General features: G+C 40.1%; 2 protein-coding genes across 2 annotated transcripts in view; both read left to right on the forward strand.

The window, feature by feature from the left end:
* LOC118424503 overlaps positions 1-10,309 on the forward strand; it is a 36,024-nt gene extending 25,715 nt beyond the window's left edge. The window contains exons 3-5 of the mRNA XM_035833082.1: positions 6,301-6,473; positions 7,760-8,011; positions 8,254-10,309. Coding sequence (XP_035688975.1) covers positions 6,301-6,473; positions 7,760-8,011; positions 8,254-8,448 — 620 coding nt within the window. The 3' untranslated portion in view covers positions 8,449-10,309. The remainder of the gene's footprint in view (positions 1-6,300; positions 6,474-7,759; positions 8,012-8,253) is intronic.
* A 1,807-nt stretch (positions 10,310-12,116) lies between these two features.
* Positions 12,117-17,140, forward strand: LOC118425139 (leucine-rich repeat-containing protein 4-like). The gene is made up of 5 exons (XM_035833957.1): positions 12,117-12,161; positions 13,268-13,396; positions 13,633-13,738; positions 14,319-15,942; positions 16,216-17,140. Exons 1-5 carry the CDS (start codon positions 12,159-12,161, stop codon positions 16,445-16,447), a joined length of 2,094 nt encoding a protein of 697 aa, XP_035689850.1. The 5' UTR covers positions 12,117-12,158; the 3' UTR covers positions 16,448-17,140.
* Positions 17,141-18,238: the final 1,098 nt, after the last annotated feature.

Consider the following 18,238-nt stretch of genomic DNA (forward strand, 5'->3'; position numbering starts at 1 on the left):
TGTCTATTACTTTACTTTAATATTTATAGTTTATAATCGTTTACAATTAATATCATAGGGGATCGGAGCAATGCCTCTGTTTTGGCATTATCGACAATATCATTAGGCAACCAAGCAACGCTCGAGCTTTATTAATATTATTCATATGGCGTTTTTACTATATTTCCATGCGCAAGGGTATTGTTATGCCCCTTTTCCACTAGGACGGCGCTCTCGCCTAAGATTCGACATATCACTCAACGAAGTGTATAGAAAAGAAAAGAAACTAATTAAATAATCTTCTTACAGGCACACTTTTACGTTTTGTATGATATACCCAGCGTGATGATTACACATAATCATATTTAGGTCGCAGTGAGAGCGCAGCGCGATCGCCGTCTAGTGGAAAGGGGGCATAATGAGAAGGGCCACAGCAAGTAAATTTTATGGATGACATCAGTCGCGCATTAATTTTCACCTGATTTCAGAAAAAAAACAAGAATTTTTTTCTTCTGCAGGGATGGTCAACATGACGATAAAGTACCAAAATGAGCCAATTATATTGTGTTGTAGCCTAATAATTGTACTTGTAGACGTGACACTTGCGAGGTACCCAGGACTGTAGGACTGTAGTTGTAGAAATGAGACTTATTGGGTAGTTGTAAAAGTGACACCAATATGGAAGCTATGAGTGTGGTTACCAACTTTGTTGGTGATGCCAGTCTACCACATTGGTGTCACTTTTACCACACCAGTACATGTCTTAAATACAGGAATGAATGCTGGTTGGCTCTGATACCATGTAATTAATTCTTTTTACAACAGTCATCACAACTTTATGGTGCTTATTTTTGAAAATGTAGCCATCTTGTTGTTGTTTTTCACCCATCTTGTTGTTTTTCGCCCTATCGGACTATTTTATTAATCTGCAGAGGATGTCATCCATAAAATTTATTTGCTGTGGCCTAGTGATACAAGTAGAAGAATGAATCGTTTTTGTCTAGAGGAAGCATCTCATCAACATTCCATGTACTTTGGGGGAGTTTGAGCTGATAATGAGACCCACGTGTGGTGAGAAACCATCACCAAACGACGCCAAAGGCACTAGAGTCCAGTACACCAGCCGCTTCTCGCGTTAGCTTCATCAAAGGGCGGTATTTGGCAGAGAATCAACATCGCCCATTGAAGTACAACGCCTCCTTAAAATTCCCTCCTCTCCCTGTCTTCTCGGGGAAGAACACCAGCTGTCGTCTTAGAAGACATGACGTGTGTAAGACGGGGCTGTCTCGTCTCAAGACATGTCCCCACTCTTTCAAGTTGACCGGCGTTTGTTGTTAGAACACGCGCCACTTGGGCTAAAGTGTCGAGGGGGCAAAACCCCCGTTTTGTGTATAGGACCCAGGAAGCGTTGTTTGCTCCCAGTACTAAGCGAGCGTTGCACAAATGTTGTTTTCCTTATCCGCTCCCCAGCCAGTTTAAGGGTATCGTCTTCTGTCGGCGAGCTACTTAAGGTTTTGCCCACAACAAACATCAGTTATAGACACTGTGGCTATCATAGTAATTACAACAAGACAACAAACCCTCAAGCTTTCTTTCAACCAAAAACGCTTCACGGCCACAAAGACACATCACAGAGATATCAGTTTCTTTTATTTGCTATAGTAGAAATTATAGCATGAAAAGGCTTTATAACTGTATCAAATGCGCTAAGGGTCTTCAAAGAAAAGTCTTCTATGACTTTGATACCGGTGGGGACAAAGGGACTTCTTTATATACTTCAGGGAAGCATAAAAATTACTTCTTTATAGACTTCAGGGAAGCATATCGTTAAGACGCTATCTTTCATGTCAAACATGAAGGTAAGCTTACAAATGCGCTACGCAAATAAGTGGCGGCTACTTCTTAGGGAAGCGTCCCGCTTTGATCGTAAGTCACCCAGGTTTGAACTGATGTATCCTTAATATAATAAACACACTCTTCCACAACGGGTACCTGCTGGAATCTAGGACATCGGGATACTGTAAATGCAGAAACTTTCGCGGTGGTTTAATGTTCGCGGTTTTCGCGGTGGCCGCTTCACCGCGAACTTAAAACCACCGCCAACATTTTTCCATGGCAGTAAGAGACTACAGTGCGTGGTGATACTGCGAATTTAAAACCACCGCGAAAAGTCCTTTTCCGCTACCGCGAAATTAAATCCTCGCGAACTTGAATGTATTTACAGTAATGTACCATTGATTGTATATTCCCAAAAGGGAGGGGGCACATGTAAGCCTCCAAGCATATTTTAAAGACTGAATTCTTCCTTTTTTTTTCTAGGTCTCATGTTTGACAAAAGCGAGAAGATACAAAAAAGAACTATTTTGACTTCGAGTTCCAACAAAACATGACAGAATATTGCTTGGAGATTGGTACACAGACACAGTTCAAATTTTGTATACGTTCCTTGTTGTTTGAACGTAGTTCAGCATAGATTGATGGACGGGATTGATTTAAGTAATGTTACAGGTTAAATGTATAATTTGACGAGTATCATTGATTTGAAATGGTGAAAAATGGCGGAGTGATATATTCTTCAGGCACTGATACGCACTTAACGTACCATTTTTTAAAAAAATTTTTCAAATGTTCTTTCAAACTTTTTGAATGATTTAAGGAATAAAAACAACCATGTGCCCTCTGGAAACTCAGACACAAACAGGGACTTGCAGCATTACGCTATAAACATGGCCGAACGCTTAACACCCAAATGAAGACTTAAAACCGACACATATGCAAGTGCTTCGTAGAGCTGCCATATGTTATATGTGGATTTTGACTTGTGGTATTTCAGTATTTGTCTTCATCACTAAGTCTGCCTTCTAAGTACTTAAACATCATTCTCTTCACATAAACGCTTCCTTTTGCGAATGATTCTTGAAACACATGTATAAACATCTTTCTGTTAGCAAATAGCGGTCTATACGTGTTGGTCTGTGTGTACGTTCTGTTAAGTGTATCTTTTTTAAGAAAGAGTTGCCGCTAACGGACACAGAAAGACCAGCTCCCCTGCGTAGAGGATCAAACGCCCGTCCACATGATCAAGTACGGCTCGGTGGAAAGCCGATAGCCGGGGCGAGAGGTTGAATCAATAGAGCGGGGATGTTTTCTCTGATGCGGTGTGTTTGTTTTGATGCGGTGGCTGAACGTGCCCGCCATGCACTAACGCACTTGGGGGGGGATTCGGTGCCATAAGCATGAAGCCGCAGTATTTGTAGAGTAACAAAATAGTTGTAAGAACGCTTATGAGAAAAAAATACCACTGTGACGCCTGCTTGCTTTAGATTTTAAGTTACCCTCTATGTATGATCATAATGATTGATTGTATACTATACGTATAATACACACATGTACAATACGTACTATTTTTGCCGCAGTATTTGTAGAGTAACAAAATAGTTGTAAGTACTCGTCTGGGGAAAATGCCACAGTGTCGCTTGTTTGATCAATTTTAAGTTGCACTCTATAAATAATCATAATAGTTGATTATGTACTAAAATGCAATACGTGCACGTGCTACTTTTGTCTTTCTGTTATTTTACCAAGACGACTATATGTAGAACATGATGTTTTCTTTTTTTCTCCCATTCATTGTACCTCAATTATTTATACATTTCAGTTTTGTCCTTCTGTTAGTTTACCAAGACGACTCATATGATGTAGAATATAATATTTTCTTTCTTTCTTTCTTTCTCTCATTCATTTTCCCTCATTATTTTAGTTCTTCCAATTCTACTTTACGGTCCTTTCTTGTTCCTATACTGATGTAGAGTTTTCCTTGGATGAATTTTAAAAGGCCCCCGACAGCCTTTCAACACAAGGCCAACCCTCGCCGCCCAACACCTGCGGCATGGGATCAGAGGAAAACAAACACGGCTTGCCGAAAAAACAGCCGGAGGGGGGCATACAGCTGACTACTGGGCTTTGCTGTCGAGCTTTAGAGCCACAGCGTTGATATGTGTGGCCGCATTTTCGCGGATTAACACCACACAACTTCTATAATCACGCGATTAGGAGCGCCGCCTATGGGGACATGGTTGAGCCGACGTCCGTCACAGCAACACGTCACCGGAACGTACTGCGCCTGCGCGAAAAGTATAGATATGCTAAACCCCCGGTTTACTAAAGGGCCGCATTTAAGAAAGTACGTGCGTATATAAGGGTAAAACTCCGTGTACGTTTTACACGAAACCATGTCTCTAACATATACTGTGCAACAAGCGGACTTTTAATGCAACGTTCACCAAACCAAGCCCCAAACTACCAGGGTTTGCGCAGGCGCAGTACGTTCCGGTGACGTGCTCGTCACAGCAGATCTCGAACTGTAAAAAACGGACAACGTTTTGAATATGTTTCAATCTTTGGTCGTTTTCAAAAATTTTGTAACGTTACATTCTACAATGAACTTTAATATATTGCATTCTTGTAAATTCCTTGTGCTCCCGGCTATGAATTTTGAGGCGTCGAATCTCCTTTAATACTTAGGAGTCCTTGACCATGTTCATTCGCGTAGACCAAAAACTGTGTTGTCCTTACTTGTACAATGCATATGCTATCAGTGACCTCAAGGTTTGGAAAAAGATTTGGAAAGGTAGTTGATATCTAGTGTAGAACGATTATGATATTAAGTATTTTTGCCAATCAATAAATAAATAAGAGGAACCATTGAAGTGAGTCCTTTATTTTCATTGGTTCTAGAAAAACGTTTTTTTTTCGTCCGAACGTCATCAGTCGGAAGCAAAAGCCAAACCGCCCCCCTCCCCTTTCAAGTTTTCAACAAGGCATACCGGGAAATCCTTGCCAGCGGCAGGCTTGTTTTAATTGAGTGCTGACATGTGTCGGTCTGCCTTTGTTTATGGGATTGAAATGTCAATCCGATAATGATCCAATTATGTCAAACTAATGCTAATCGTTGGCCTACATACCGGGAAAGCCGGATCGTTTCTTCATGCCGGGGCGGCTCTTTTTTGTTAGGGACACGATCTGCTTGGCACCATGACACCATCCAGAAAATTTGATACGAGTGAACATAGCAGAACATCAAAATCCTACGATTCTACCTACCGGAAATCCGTTCACAGTCCGCATAGCAGCGTCAATGTTGAAACTGGTGCTAAGTTTCGCCATGGCCAACTATTATAAATAGCCTGGGTACCATCCAATTTCTACCGTGGCTCCACGAAACTAGCAAATGCAACGAGCCCCGGTAGAAATCGAATGGTAATTTTTTTAGGTTAGAGAGTACAGAGAGCCCCCCGGTAGAAATTGTTTGGTGCCCAGGCTAAACTAGAGACAAAACTAGCTCTGAACAACAAGCAATTTCTTCTTGAACCTAAAGTCATGAATCAGAAACATACAACCATCGCTGATAGAGACGGGGGACGCCATAAGCTATCTGCAACATTTGATCTACTGCTCAATGAGTCAGCCTGTTTAGACTATCATTTAATTGTCCCTAGTAATTCAGAATCAACATATATTTTTGGATAGTTGTGATGCTGCTATATGACTGTGAGAAGTTTGCCCAGTTGGCAAAATTTTGATGTTTTGGTATGTTCAGATTCAGCTTCATTGGTCCTTGACATGGCAAATGACGTTGTTAATGCCACGTGAAATGTGCCAACGAATTACATTTCATAAAATCCTCGGTAATATTACAATTCAGAAACATACATAATCACATTTTGTTGCTAAAGCTAAACACTGGTTTAGATATACCAATGACGGAGAGACAAAGTGGATATAACTATGCCCGCAAGCAATAATGCACGTAGAATTTACAAGAAGAAAGTAGTTGCATGTATTTTCTACACAGGTGGAGTACTAGTGACTTATTGCCACAGAATCACCATCTTGACAGAGCAATTTTATTGCTCTTCGAACTAAGCAGAGCTCAATGGATTTTCATGTTCATCCATTTTGTTGGAAGCCCGTTTGTAACGAATGTATTTTTTGTATATTTGTGCTCAAACAAGCTAAGTACAGGTTGCAGTGCTAGTGATAAGGTACAGATTTGATATTGGAAAAATGTATCTTATCACCTCTACATATACTAATACATTCTAGTATGTACAAGTTCAACTTCTTCTCGCTTCTTAAAACAGTTATAAACATAAGGATAGATGGAATCAATCATGTATGGTTTATCTAATTGCATGAGAAACATGAATTTTTCCGTGGTATTCAAGTATCGGAAATTAGGAAACATATGTTGTATATTTTCAAAAAGGACGTTTCCTTCGTTGTTGCAATAACTAACTGTAGAATCGCTTATTTTCGCAGTGGGTGAATCCCCGGTGGAAGCGTACCCCGCCACCCACAAACTGTCCATCCGGAACTTCATCGTCAACACCTGTCGTCACCCCACCTGCGTGGAAACACTCGTCATTTACCTGAACAGTCCCGCAACCAACGACGACGAGATGCTCCTCTGGGACAAAGATGGCGACGGACAGGTACGATATTTTTTTGTTTTGTTTATTTTCAAACACCTGGGTGGCCTATTCAGTGTAGAGAAACTGGTTTTCAATAGGGACCAGTATTTACATACATATTACAAAGAAAATGAAAAGACATACACTTCGGAACGTATAAATACAAATGAAACATGAAAGACGGCAGACAAATCAAAATCACAATTCATAAATCCGATCCAGGTCTACAATTTGGTCAGAAGACGGTAGAACAACCCCTATTTCCTTGTGTTGCCATAATTATCATTTTTGGTTAGATGTTACCATTTTTTAAAATTTAGGTATAAAATATCTGATATGAGTTTCTGCTATGTTTTCTTGTTTCGGTGTTTTAAAAGCCCATGTGGGCTGGGTGAGACTTGCGGTCGTGAGACACGTAAATAAACATTCAGATAGATTCGTCTTTGGTTTATTCACACACAAGCATCAGCCTAAGTTCGCGTTACGAAAGCGCCCCCTTATTATTAAATGCAACCCAAAATTGCACGAACTAACGTTGGTATGCTTTCATCGTGAGTACTCATAAAGCGACCAATTTCAGAGCGTTCTTTTAATGCCCAGCTGTCGGACATCGATTTAAAACTACAACTGAACAAAGAAAACATAAGTGGATAACAATAGTGTGTAAGACACTAGCCTCGTTCGCAGTCGTCTTGGAGTGCCAACTTGGGGGGGGGGGGGGTCACGATTATCAAAATGACGTCCAGGAGAGAATGTTTTACTGTAAAAAGCGCACTTCTTAAAAAGATAACCACCGTCATTGGAAGAAGGCACGAGCGAGGTAATAACGAAATAGTTTTGCACTGCAAAGTACAAGCTGCATATCCGGACAAAACCATTGATCCATTCACACAAGGAAGGCACCCTACAAAAAGTTGTTGTAGATTATAGATTTCTTTCTTCCACAACTGGATAAAAACGGACATTTATTTCGGACGTATCGAGTGACATTCATCAGATGATGATTATTATGACATCCATCACTCTCCATCACTTCAGTGTCACTAGAATGAACTGGCAGAAATTATTTAATGCATTGCCAAGCACATCTAACTAGAATTGACTCTGCCAGTTTATTCTAGTGACGCTGAAGAAGAGTGATGGATGTCGCTCTAAACGTCCGGAAAGAAATCTCCGTTTTTATTCATTTATAGAGATTGAATTGTATTTAGATTTTGTTTACCTGGACGTCTTACCTTCATAAACGTATCATATTTCTTTATTACCTGTTAGGCACTGTTTAAGACGCGCTGTACTCTATATTTCAGGCCTCGAAGTCTGAATCTTACAAAGTGTCCGAGTTTTTGGAGGACATTGAGAACTGCCTAGCCCGAAGAGTGTTTGTCTTCGTGGACCAGAGCTACTCGGGATCATTCGTCGACAAACTTCGGGCGTCACGAAGACACACGAACGTCGCCGTCTTCGTCAGCAGCAAGGCGAACGAATACTCGTGGAATACCGAGTTTACGATGAGATGGGTGAACGCCTCTCATACAGAATGTATCGGCAGGATACACAAGGTAATATCTTTTCGTGTTTCCCTAACGACACCTAGCGATCATACATGAAACTACACAGACGAAATCACAACAGGGCGTATGAAAACAACTGTTATCTACAACTGGGTTACAATTTTGGTATCAAAAAAGATCGTATGCAAAAAATAATTGTAATAGTTTGACGTGTGCTTGCACTGAATCTCGACATAGATGTATTTCATTTTACATTTCTTTTTCAAAAATGTTTTTGTTTCTTTTTGCAGTTTTCACGCTATTGGATATCATCACAAGTCGACATGGCAGAGGGCGCTCCGGGAGTCGCCAACACTACCATATTTGGAGCTCCCTGTGACGTCATACCACCATATACGGACCACGAGCTGAAACATGGGTACATGGGATGCCAGACCCTCCCCACGGCCTACTGGTTATTGAAGTGGTTTGGGGCATCATCATAGGTCAAAATACGAAACACACACATAAGTAGCCCAGAGATATTTTGTATATTTAACGTGGATACTGCCATTAGTAAAAACCATTCTATACTTGTATTTTGTCTTTATCTGTAAAGCATTCGGTGCCTTGCCTATCTTTACTTGTTCACCCCCCACCCCCATTTCCAATTTTTATCGATATTAGCACACACTATTTCTTCTGTTTGTTATGTGGTATGTGGGGGAACTATTCCAAAGACACCTTGTAATGAAATTTAATCATGGTCTTGAAGTTGTTATGTCTACTCTTGCTTGTACAGGGTCTCGCGAGGCATGGCGAGAAATGGTGATGTTTTGATCATGACCCAAGCTTTACTAAAAAACGCGTATATAATGGTAACACTCTGATACGGCTAATCATGTACAGATACGTAGTTCTATGCTTTTAGATAATTCTATAACATGGGGTGATTTCCTGAAGTACTGTACATGACTACATCTGTTATATTCTCTATCTATAGTTATTATCTTTCCTATTTCTTATAAACCGCAACACGAGATAGCGCATACGGTCTACACATCAATCATATTACAGCAAATACAGCATTCTTACCAACGCTGATATAAAATGCAAAATTTTAGCCGTTCTTTGTCCATGCGTTCTCAGGACGAATGACCCACTATTTACAACACGTTGCCTTATGGACACGTGATTGTAGGTATGGGTCAAAGGTCCCTTGAAGTTGGTACCGCCCTTTTCCCAGCAGACTCATAATGCCACGTATATCAAGTACTTGGTTAGTTACTATAAAGCGTGCAGTAAAGATGGCACGAATGCCAAATTTACCATGAATTCATTCACTAAATGCATAGCTTTCAAGCAAATACACGCATGTTCAATTTCATTTATGTTGCAAGTTAAAGTCAAAACATGTTGTTTTGATTATACAAATGGCATTTAGTAACGTGCTAACTATGTAATTACGTTCTAATCGGTATTGTTGTGTTCTTTTTATGCTAACATGCTCAGATCACTGCCAAACGATACTTTCGCCGTTTTATTTACCATCATTAGATAAAGAAAGATGCATGCTTATAGTGGTTAACTTTCGTTTTCTGGCAACAAGTTCAGAAAGTGTGATTTTCGATCGATGACTCAACTATAAGTATTAAATATTAATAATATAAAGCATTAAAGCAAGCTTTTACTTTCGTTGAAGAGATTCATTAGTCAGGTATGTGCACAGTTAATGGAATTTTCATCAAGCAGTGACTACTTTTTAAAGGTAAACACACGTTCCTCCAAATTTTCAGTCCATCTTGTTCACGGAGTGACCTAGTTCTCGCGAGAGTTGCGAGAACTACGTCGAGACTTGCTTTTACTTGTTTATAAACAGTGCATAATTGCTGTATAGAAATCCTATGTTTATCTCAATTTTGTCAACAACAGATGGCGTACTTGCATACATTCTTACTTTGGTCCCTCAAATCACGTATATACAAGAAATCAATTGTCATATTCTAATTCCACATTTTTCCAAAATAAGATTATTATGATTGCGGCAATAATGGAAAAGTACATATACAAGCTTAAACATAGTATCCTGATTGATCATACATGAAAGAAAATCATAACTATGATTTAAATAATTCAAAATTTGCTTCTTTTGTTCAGGATGTAACTGTACAGTTTTGTCTTAAATGTATCGTTGTACATTCTTAAGTTATATAGGTGCGGTAAGGTCTCTTTAGACGTGACCTATATTGTACCGTTAAAGGGTATTTGATGTTCAATGCTGTATATATGCGATCCCAAGTGTAGATAGACGTCGTTGTGGATTTTATATGTCTCTTGCACCAAATAAATAAATTATATTGTACTCTGTATGTGTCTCCATGCTTTCTTTTATGCGTCCAGAGATTATGTCAGAGATTGTATGCTGATAGGGGTGGGTACCGGTACAGAAAATTCAGGTCCAGGTCCGGTTCAGGTCCAGATGATCAGGTCCAGGTCTGGACCTGAACCTGGACCTGATTCAGTGTGACTCATACCAATGGTCCATTTCACTACAAAGAAATCTGTTTGGTGGAGTATTAGACTTACACTGGCGTTTTAAAACCCTACAACGCTACCTGCACCTGTACGATTGGCTTTAAAACTTGGTAGAAATTACTATAAACTCTACTCTACTTCACTCTTGTTATTTTCTTCCACCTGCAAGCGCCAAAACGTGTGAATGCCTGTTAAAATAATCTGTTAATGTTCTAATCGATCCAACATCCGGTCCACCTAATTTTTTCAGGTCCGGTTTTTCTGGACCGGTCCAATAAGAAAAACCGGTTTTGTACCGGTACGCTGTACCGATACCCAGCCCTATATGCTGATAATATGGCTTTTGGGCAGCATGCAGCAAAATGCTAGCCTGGCTACCACCCCGGAAAGTAGTTCGCTCTGACATCATACACTATATACAGTCGCTTCTCTGCTGTTCTGTCTGGGGTCCTTGGCCATCTTAACGTCAGGAATCGTCCAAATTTTGGACGAGGGCGCTGATTGCTCTCTACTCTTCTTCTCCTTCCTGTCCTTGTCATCCTGTCGGACGATCAGTTCACTGACAGGTGGACTCGGCGATGTGCAACCAGACCCGCTGTCTCTACTCTACACATGAGCGAATTAAGAAATGGGTTCAAGCGATCATTCGAACAGGCGTTCCAACATCCGAAAGCCCTTCGTCTGCTTGCAGGAGGGCCTGTTGGCATCTAATTAGCGCTCTAGAACCTATTTCTTAATTCGCTCATTAACTGACGTTTGCACCAAACGGTTTGAGTGTGCAGGTCTCCATACTGGTAGCAGAAGCGAACGTAGGAGCGAATTACTACCCGGACGGTACCCAGGCGACCAAAATGCACAGTCGAATAAATAACATCACTGTTCAAAGTTGATAATACAATTCAATACAATACTAACGATGTAGTTCTAACATAAGCTATGTACATCAATGTATACAAATCGAAGTACAATGCGTCTTAACTATAGACTACAACCTACAATATGAAAAGATGACGATGATATAAAGCATTTTAAATTTCAACGGAATACACTGTTTGTAGAAATATCAATTAACGTTATAGATCATTACTAGGCGTATACAATACAGATGTATAACGAGCTAACAAAGTAACAAAGTAAAAAATCAAGCGTTGTTTGACAACATGGATGACATCCATGTGAACATTAAAACGGGTGCGAGTGTGCGAATATACAAGTTAATTTGCAAAAAAATGTTGCTTTTATTAATATAAAAGTGTATGGAATACTGGTGAACAATATCAGAGTCAGTATTTTAAATTTCACATTTTCTTCTTTGGTTTTGGGGCTCTTTGGCATTCTACAACACTAGCCGTTGTTTCGATATTATTTTTCACCTTTGTATACATTTTTTTTTCGTTTTGCAACTGATTGCTGCAATCTACAGCATGTTGGAAAACCAAACTTTGTTAAACGGCCGAAAATTGATGCCCGATCCATATAAAACTCCAAATCAACAGGGCCTAAGTATACAGTATGAGCATAGCTAACATATGGGCCGGGTCAGTTTAACTTGCGGTAGGGTTTGCATTGTAACACAGTATTGTATTTGCCGGCCTTTGTATGTTCAACTCTTCAGACCAAAGTCCACTGTAGCCGCGCATCACCTTTTTTCTGCAAGCCTTTGCCTTCGTACCTGCCTAAAATGGTAGGTCACTTGTTATATCGTCTCTGTAGCTGTAGTAGTAGTAGTAATTCCAGTGGAGAATTTCATAGACTTGCGCCTTAGTTTATGTGTGCCGCCTCAAAAAATGGTAACATGTGGTGGGCGTACGTATACTCTCTGGCTGCCCGCACTATACAGGTGGTCACTTAAATCTAACATATTAGGAATATTTTTCACAGACATAAGACCTTGTAAAGCTATGTTTTATCACATGTAACTGCTGCCTTGATTTCAAAATATTTCAGACTAAGGCTTTAGTCTTTGTGAACCGAACTGACTACCGCTACATAGTTTTTGAGAAAGCATAGAGTATGCAAAAGAAGGGAACATACGGTACATAGATGCCCCCCTCCCCCTCCATAGTAAATACTCTGTAACATTGAAGGGCACTTAGAAGTATTTGACAAAGTTAGAATTGAATTTACGTTGGCTTAGTCTAAAATGCAAGCAATGAAGGTTTATAGATGGATCTGGATTCAGCAGCATTGTGTCATGGTCATTTTGGCTGTAGAATTAACATACTAATATGTCAGGCTTGTAACTGATTGTTTTGGTGAGAGTCCGTGAGACCTTCCATGTACTCTCCAAGCAGAGGTTAGGCTCCGGCTGTTTTTTAACGTTTTTTTTAGCGTTTTTATCGGGATTTCTATTTTTTATTTTGCTGTGTCGAAACCTAACTGGTTTGGCTGGCGTACTTCAAGAATAATGACAAAATAGAAAGCCCGATAAAAAAAAAAACTTGGAAAAAAAACTCGAAAAAACAGTCGGAGTCTAACCTCTGCTTGGAGAGTACCTCCATGACCCAAATACCAATGTGGAAATTTTCCCTTCAAACTGTAGTTTATTATTTTCTAGACCAATCCTCGTTAAGTGCAATAACACAACTACTTTATGCCAAACAATAAATTCTAACTGCGTATCTACTTTCAACTTGTATTTTAATCTAAGTTAATCTAATTATTCTAACGTGTTAGTAATTTTGTCGTGCCTTACCGATTGTGATATTATCACACCAATTCAGCCGTGAGACTGCAATTGCAAACAGTATAACATGTTGACAAGTTAACAAATAAACCATTATGTTCTAGATGAAGGCTTGTGTGACTATCCTGCTGTGTATAGTTGTCGGCACATCTGCCCGGTACCCATGCCCACCCGAGTGTGAGTGTGGCGAGCTCGGACCCCATGGAATCGCCTGTGGTGGAGAGGACATGACGGTACGTTTCTTGCGGATTTTCTTGTAACTGCAGGCGTGTTTTTGCTAGGATCTTTGAAACAGGACAAATAAGAATACTATTGACAGTTTTATATGCTTTGTGGTTTGTAAGTTTACGTTATACAAATTCACATCATAGAACCTAATCAAGCAATGTATTTTTTTTCTAATAGTAGTAAGAGAAACGTGGTCATGCTAAAAGACCATAAAGATAATAATCTTACATATTTTCAACAGCACTTTCCAAAGAACATCCCACCTAATGCAGTGTATCTAGATGTGGAGGGGACAAAAATCACAACGATACCAAAGGGAGTCTTCAACAAACTACACCACCTTATAGGTAAAAAAAGTCTTTAAAAAAAGAGAAATATTTTTTTGGGGGAAATCAGTAGATAGCCATGCATTTTGAACTTTTCATGTGAAAAAAGAGACTCTTTTTTTACAAAACCATGCTTTTTTTTCACCGACGTTTGTGACTCATCTTTTACTGTAGCAGCGACACCTATGCTGCAGTACAATGTAAACCAGTTGGAATTGCCATGGGAAAGGTTGCATAACATATCACGTTATCAAAGCCACACGGCAATACCTACACTCATTACCTCCATGATGATGGAGGTATTGTTTTGGGTCCCGACGGTGTATGGGGATATATCTCAAGAACCGCTGATGGGATTGCAATGAATTTTAGTATGTAGGTAGGTGGATGTATTGTACCGGTGTTGGTATATTTTGGACCACCTGTCGGTTGAACTTGATACTGCAGCATCTTTTTAAAATGTCCTTAGCCATGGCCTAGCTGTGTTGTTGATTATTAGGTGGTAAAAGAGCGCTAAAATTAGGTGGTAAAGCTGACTGTGGTAAAAATGTGGTAAAATTGTACCCTGAAATTACTGTTATAACATGCTACATTTCTACAGGTTTGATTCTGGACCAGAACCAAATATCAACCATCGAACCCGGTGCATTTCAGGGCCTCACAAATATGTCACTGCTTTCACTCTCAACCAACCCGGGATTGTCTCTAACCAAAGTCGACCCGCTTATTTTGAAGGATATTCAAAACTTGACCAGGTTCCTTGCTCAGAATAATAAACTTATAACCATCCCAACCAAATTCTTCTCAGAAAACAAAAACCTAAGAGAAGTTGATCTCCAAAATGCCGGCCTGTTGGAACTACAACCAGGGTGCTTTTCAAACTTGAAGAACCTTTTCATTGTAGATCTCAGCAAGAATCAAATTGATAAAATTGGCGCAAATGTTTTCACCGGAAGTTCCAACTTTCAGACTTTACTACTAAGTAACAGTCAGGTGAAATCTATTGAGCCACGCGCGTTCGAAACTCAAGAAGAGATGCTTTTCCTCATGATAGACCATAATATGCTGGTATCCGTTCGTAGTGCTTTGCTTGGGCTCAAAAACCTTCTCACACTGGCACTCAATGACAATAAGATTGTTTCCCTCAATGAAGACGACTTTAAGGATCTGGTGATGTTAAATTCTTTAGATTTAAGCAACAATGAACTGATGGATACGGGCAATGCATTGGCGAATCTTCGTTCTTTGGGAAGCTTGAACTTGAACAACAATCGTCTGACGAAACTGTCTTTCCAGGGCATGCCTTTGCTGACAGACATATCTGTAAGTAACAACCTTTTGCAATCCATACCCGAAAGACTGGACGTAATAACACATGCCCGGATTCTCGATATTTCAAACAACCCTATTCAGAGTCTACCCGGGGGACGATTCGCATCTCTTAACTCCCTTCTGAAGCTGGACATTTCGAACATTTCTGTAATCCAAGATGGCGGACTTGCACCTGATGCCTTGACCGGACTCCACAGTTTGGTTGAACTTAGGGTTGAAAATAACGAGCTAAACAAAGTACCATCTCAGGCACTTTCCGCCGTAAAACAGATTCAAATACTCAGTCTTAGCCATAATAAGATAGAGACTCTTGACGAAAACGACTTTGTTTCCGTGTCAAACGTATCTAACTTGCAGCTTGCCAATAACATGTTAGCAAAGGTACCCGAGAAAGCTCTCCGTCCCTTCACAAACCTGACCCAACTTGACCTCTCAGGAAATCCTTTAGTACACATCTCTGATTGGTCGTTTGGAAACTCGACAACACTTTCCAGCTTGCGCTTGAGCAATGCCAAACTGTCAGTCATAGACCCTGCAGCGTTCCACGATCTAAAAGGTGTGCATTCTATCGACGTTACCAACAACAATCTAACATGGCTGCCAGGTGACCTCTTGAAATATGACCGCGCTTTTCCGTTTTACCTGTACGCAGACCAGGGAAATCCTTGGTACTGTGACTGTCAGATGAAACCATTTTCAGAGGCCGTTAACGTTCCCGGTCAGTCAGTTATTACGAATATCCACTGTTCTGGTCCTGAAAAGTATAAAGGTCAAAATTTGGGAGACATTCCTCTGGCAAACCTCACCTGTGACTGTGAGCATCAGGAGGCGCCCTCTGTCGACACATCAGGGAGTGACAACAGCACTGCTGTCGGTCAACCCGCAAAACTTAGGTGAGGTATAGAGGAAATATTAATTTCCCCAAATGTAATGTCCTATTTGCGTTCATATTATTCCAACCTTATCTATTATACCGTTTTGGTTTATCTTAAGTACGTAATCATATAATATATATATATATATATATATGATTTTAATGGTAAACTTAAGATAGGAAAGTTTTAGACTGAAAGAAATTCAATTGGGATGTTTCAGTTGGTAGATAAACGTTGAGAACATGCGGTAGTTTTGCATCTTATTTCAACTTTTTCTTTCCCTACGTCCAGGTGTAAAGTGGGCGGCTGCCCGACGGCCCACCTGTTTTGGACCACCCCAAGGGGCTTCGTGATCTCTCCTCACCTCACCGAGTATACCGGATATGACGTACAAGACGACGGAACTCTCGTCATCATGGCTACCGTTGCCGAGGATGCCGGGAACTACACTTGCACGGCGGCCAACTACCTTGGGAAGGCTGAACAGAGTCATAAGCTTAAGCTAGATATTATTGAGACGTAGTCAATAGCGGAAATGACAAAATCTTTTGAGTTGAACTATTTCGTCCATGGGGTAATTTTCTTTAAAGCTGTCTAGATAACTCCCTGTACTAGATAAAGCAGGGTACGTTGGACTCTGACCCATCGGTCAAATAATCTAGCTTTCATTGTAAACAATGGTTAATGCACCATGTGACTTGTATGTTTTCCGTAGACCAAAGTCTTTTGCAATAGCAGTGCACGTTTCTCCTACATAGGAGCCAGTGAATAGTAAGGTACGTCACTTAACCGACTGCATTTAGACTGTTAGTTGCCATAACGTTGCATAAAACTGTGTTAGTTGCCTATGTTAGTGTATAAGAGATATCTGAGTGTAATAAGACAATATTTAGGTTAACAGAAACGTATAATGACATTTCATGTATACTTCGTCCTATTGGGGACACATTTCGAAGCATTCAAAAGACTAAGTTTGATGATTTGACATTACTACTGTACTATGTCAAGTTGTGGGGTGTAAATCATATAAAATTGCTCCCCTCTTAGCTTTACATGGCATATGTCTGAACAAAAACAAATAAGTGCATTATTGTGGTGAAATCATTGGTCAAATAAACCTTTAGACAGAAATTGATATGGTCAGAATGTGCACTCACACAAGGTGACTTTTCAACGAAAGATCCTAATGAAGTTAAGTATTCCACCGAGATTTACAATAACAACGTTTATTACCTTTACATCTAGAAATATTAGCTCCGTCCAACAGAATGCCTACTGTTTGCTCAGGCTAAGAGAAGTAATGTTTGCACTTTCTGCAAGCTAGTAACATTAATACTTATTGTAAGGGCCAAGTTAACATTACCCATGCTTACTGTTTGTCCAAGTTTTCAGTATTAATACTTACTAGATCTGTTTGACCAAGTTAACAGGGTTTATGCTCACTGTTTGAAGATGAAGCCTCGCATCATCGCTATTCTGTGTATCCTGTACGTGGTCTCTGGGCGTGGTTCGTGCCCAAGAAACTGCTCCTGTGGGGAGCTGGGTCCTCATGGCGTCATCTGCACCGGTGAAATAACGGTATACCTTTATTTTTCTTTACCGTAGCAATTGCTAGGTCTCCTTTTATAGCAGTCAAACACATAACGTATGGCAGTGATCACAAAGCCGACATTTTTTGCGCGGGGATTTGAGGGTGCGTTTACTTCATTGACAAGGATGTACTTAGCCTGACTAAACCTCGCTGATAGCAGCCCGCCCAACGTCCGACCAGACCGGCCTCCCAGCATATAGCAGCCCCATCAAAGTTTGGCAGGCCTCCTAGAAGGAAGGGGCCAGTAACAGCCCCATGCAGACAGAAATTTTTGTGTTACACAGACAAGTAAACTCCAGCCTACTTCTGCTGCCGTGATTTAGGTCGTAGACTTTTACTTAATTTTGTCTCAAGAGGCCCGTCCGATTTCACCATATGCACTTATATTCAAGTAGCATATTTCTAAATCATTGGTTACTGTTTTTGGAGACCAACGCAACCTTGGTACTAGAACGTTAGCAGTCTCAAAGAAAAAGCACCTAATCATGAAATTATAACTACCGATGGATTCTTCCTCAAAATTCAGAGTAGATTTTTTCAAATTATCTTCAGGTTTGTTCTGATGTCTGATCATGAATAGCCACTGTATTGCCAATAATTACAATTGCGTACCTGAAAATAATTGATTATAGTATGCAAAACATTTAAACTATTGTATACAATAAAACCTTTATGGCTGCTAATGCCAATAATTAAATCTACACTGGTGAACTACAGCAATAA

Source organism: Branchiostoma floridae, chromosome 10 (genome assembly GCF_000003815.2).
Source record: "Branchiostoma floridae strain S238N-H82 chromosome 10, Bfl_VNyyK, whole genome shotgun sequence".
Taxonomy (NCBI): Eukaryota; Metazoa; Chordata; class Leptocardii; order Amphioxiformes; family Branchiostomatidae; genus Branchiostoma; species Branchiostoma floridae.

Bases quoted from the DNA above. Each gene is read 5' to 3' on its own strand.
- LOC118425139 (XM_035833957.1), top strand. The intron at 13,397-13,632 runs GTACGTTTCTTG...TATTTTCAACAG, and splicing joins GTGGTGGAGAGGACATGACG to CACTTTCCAAAGAACATCCC. The intron at 13,739-14,318 runs GTAAAAAAAGTC...ACATTTCTACAG, and splicing joins CAAACTACACCACCTTATAG to GTTTGATTCTGGACCAGAAC.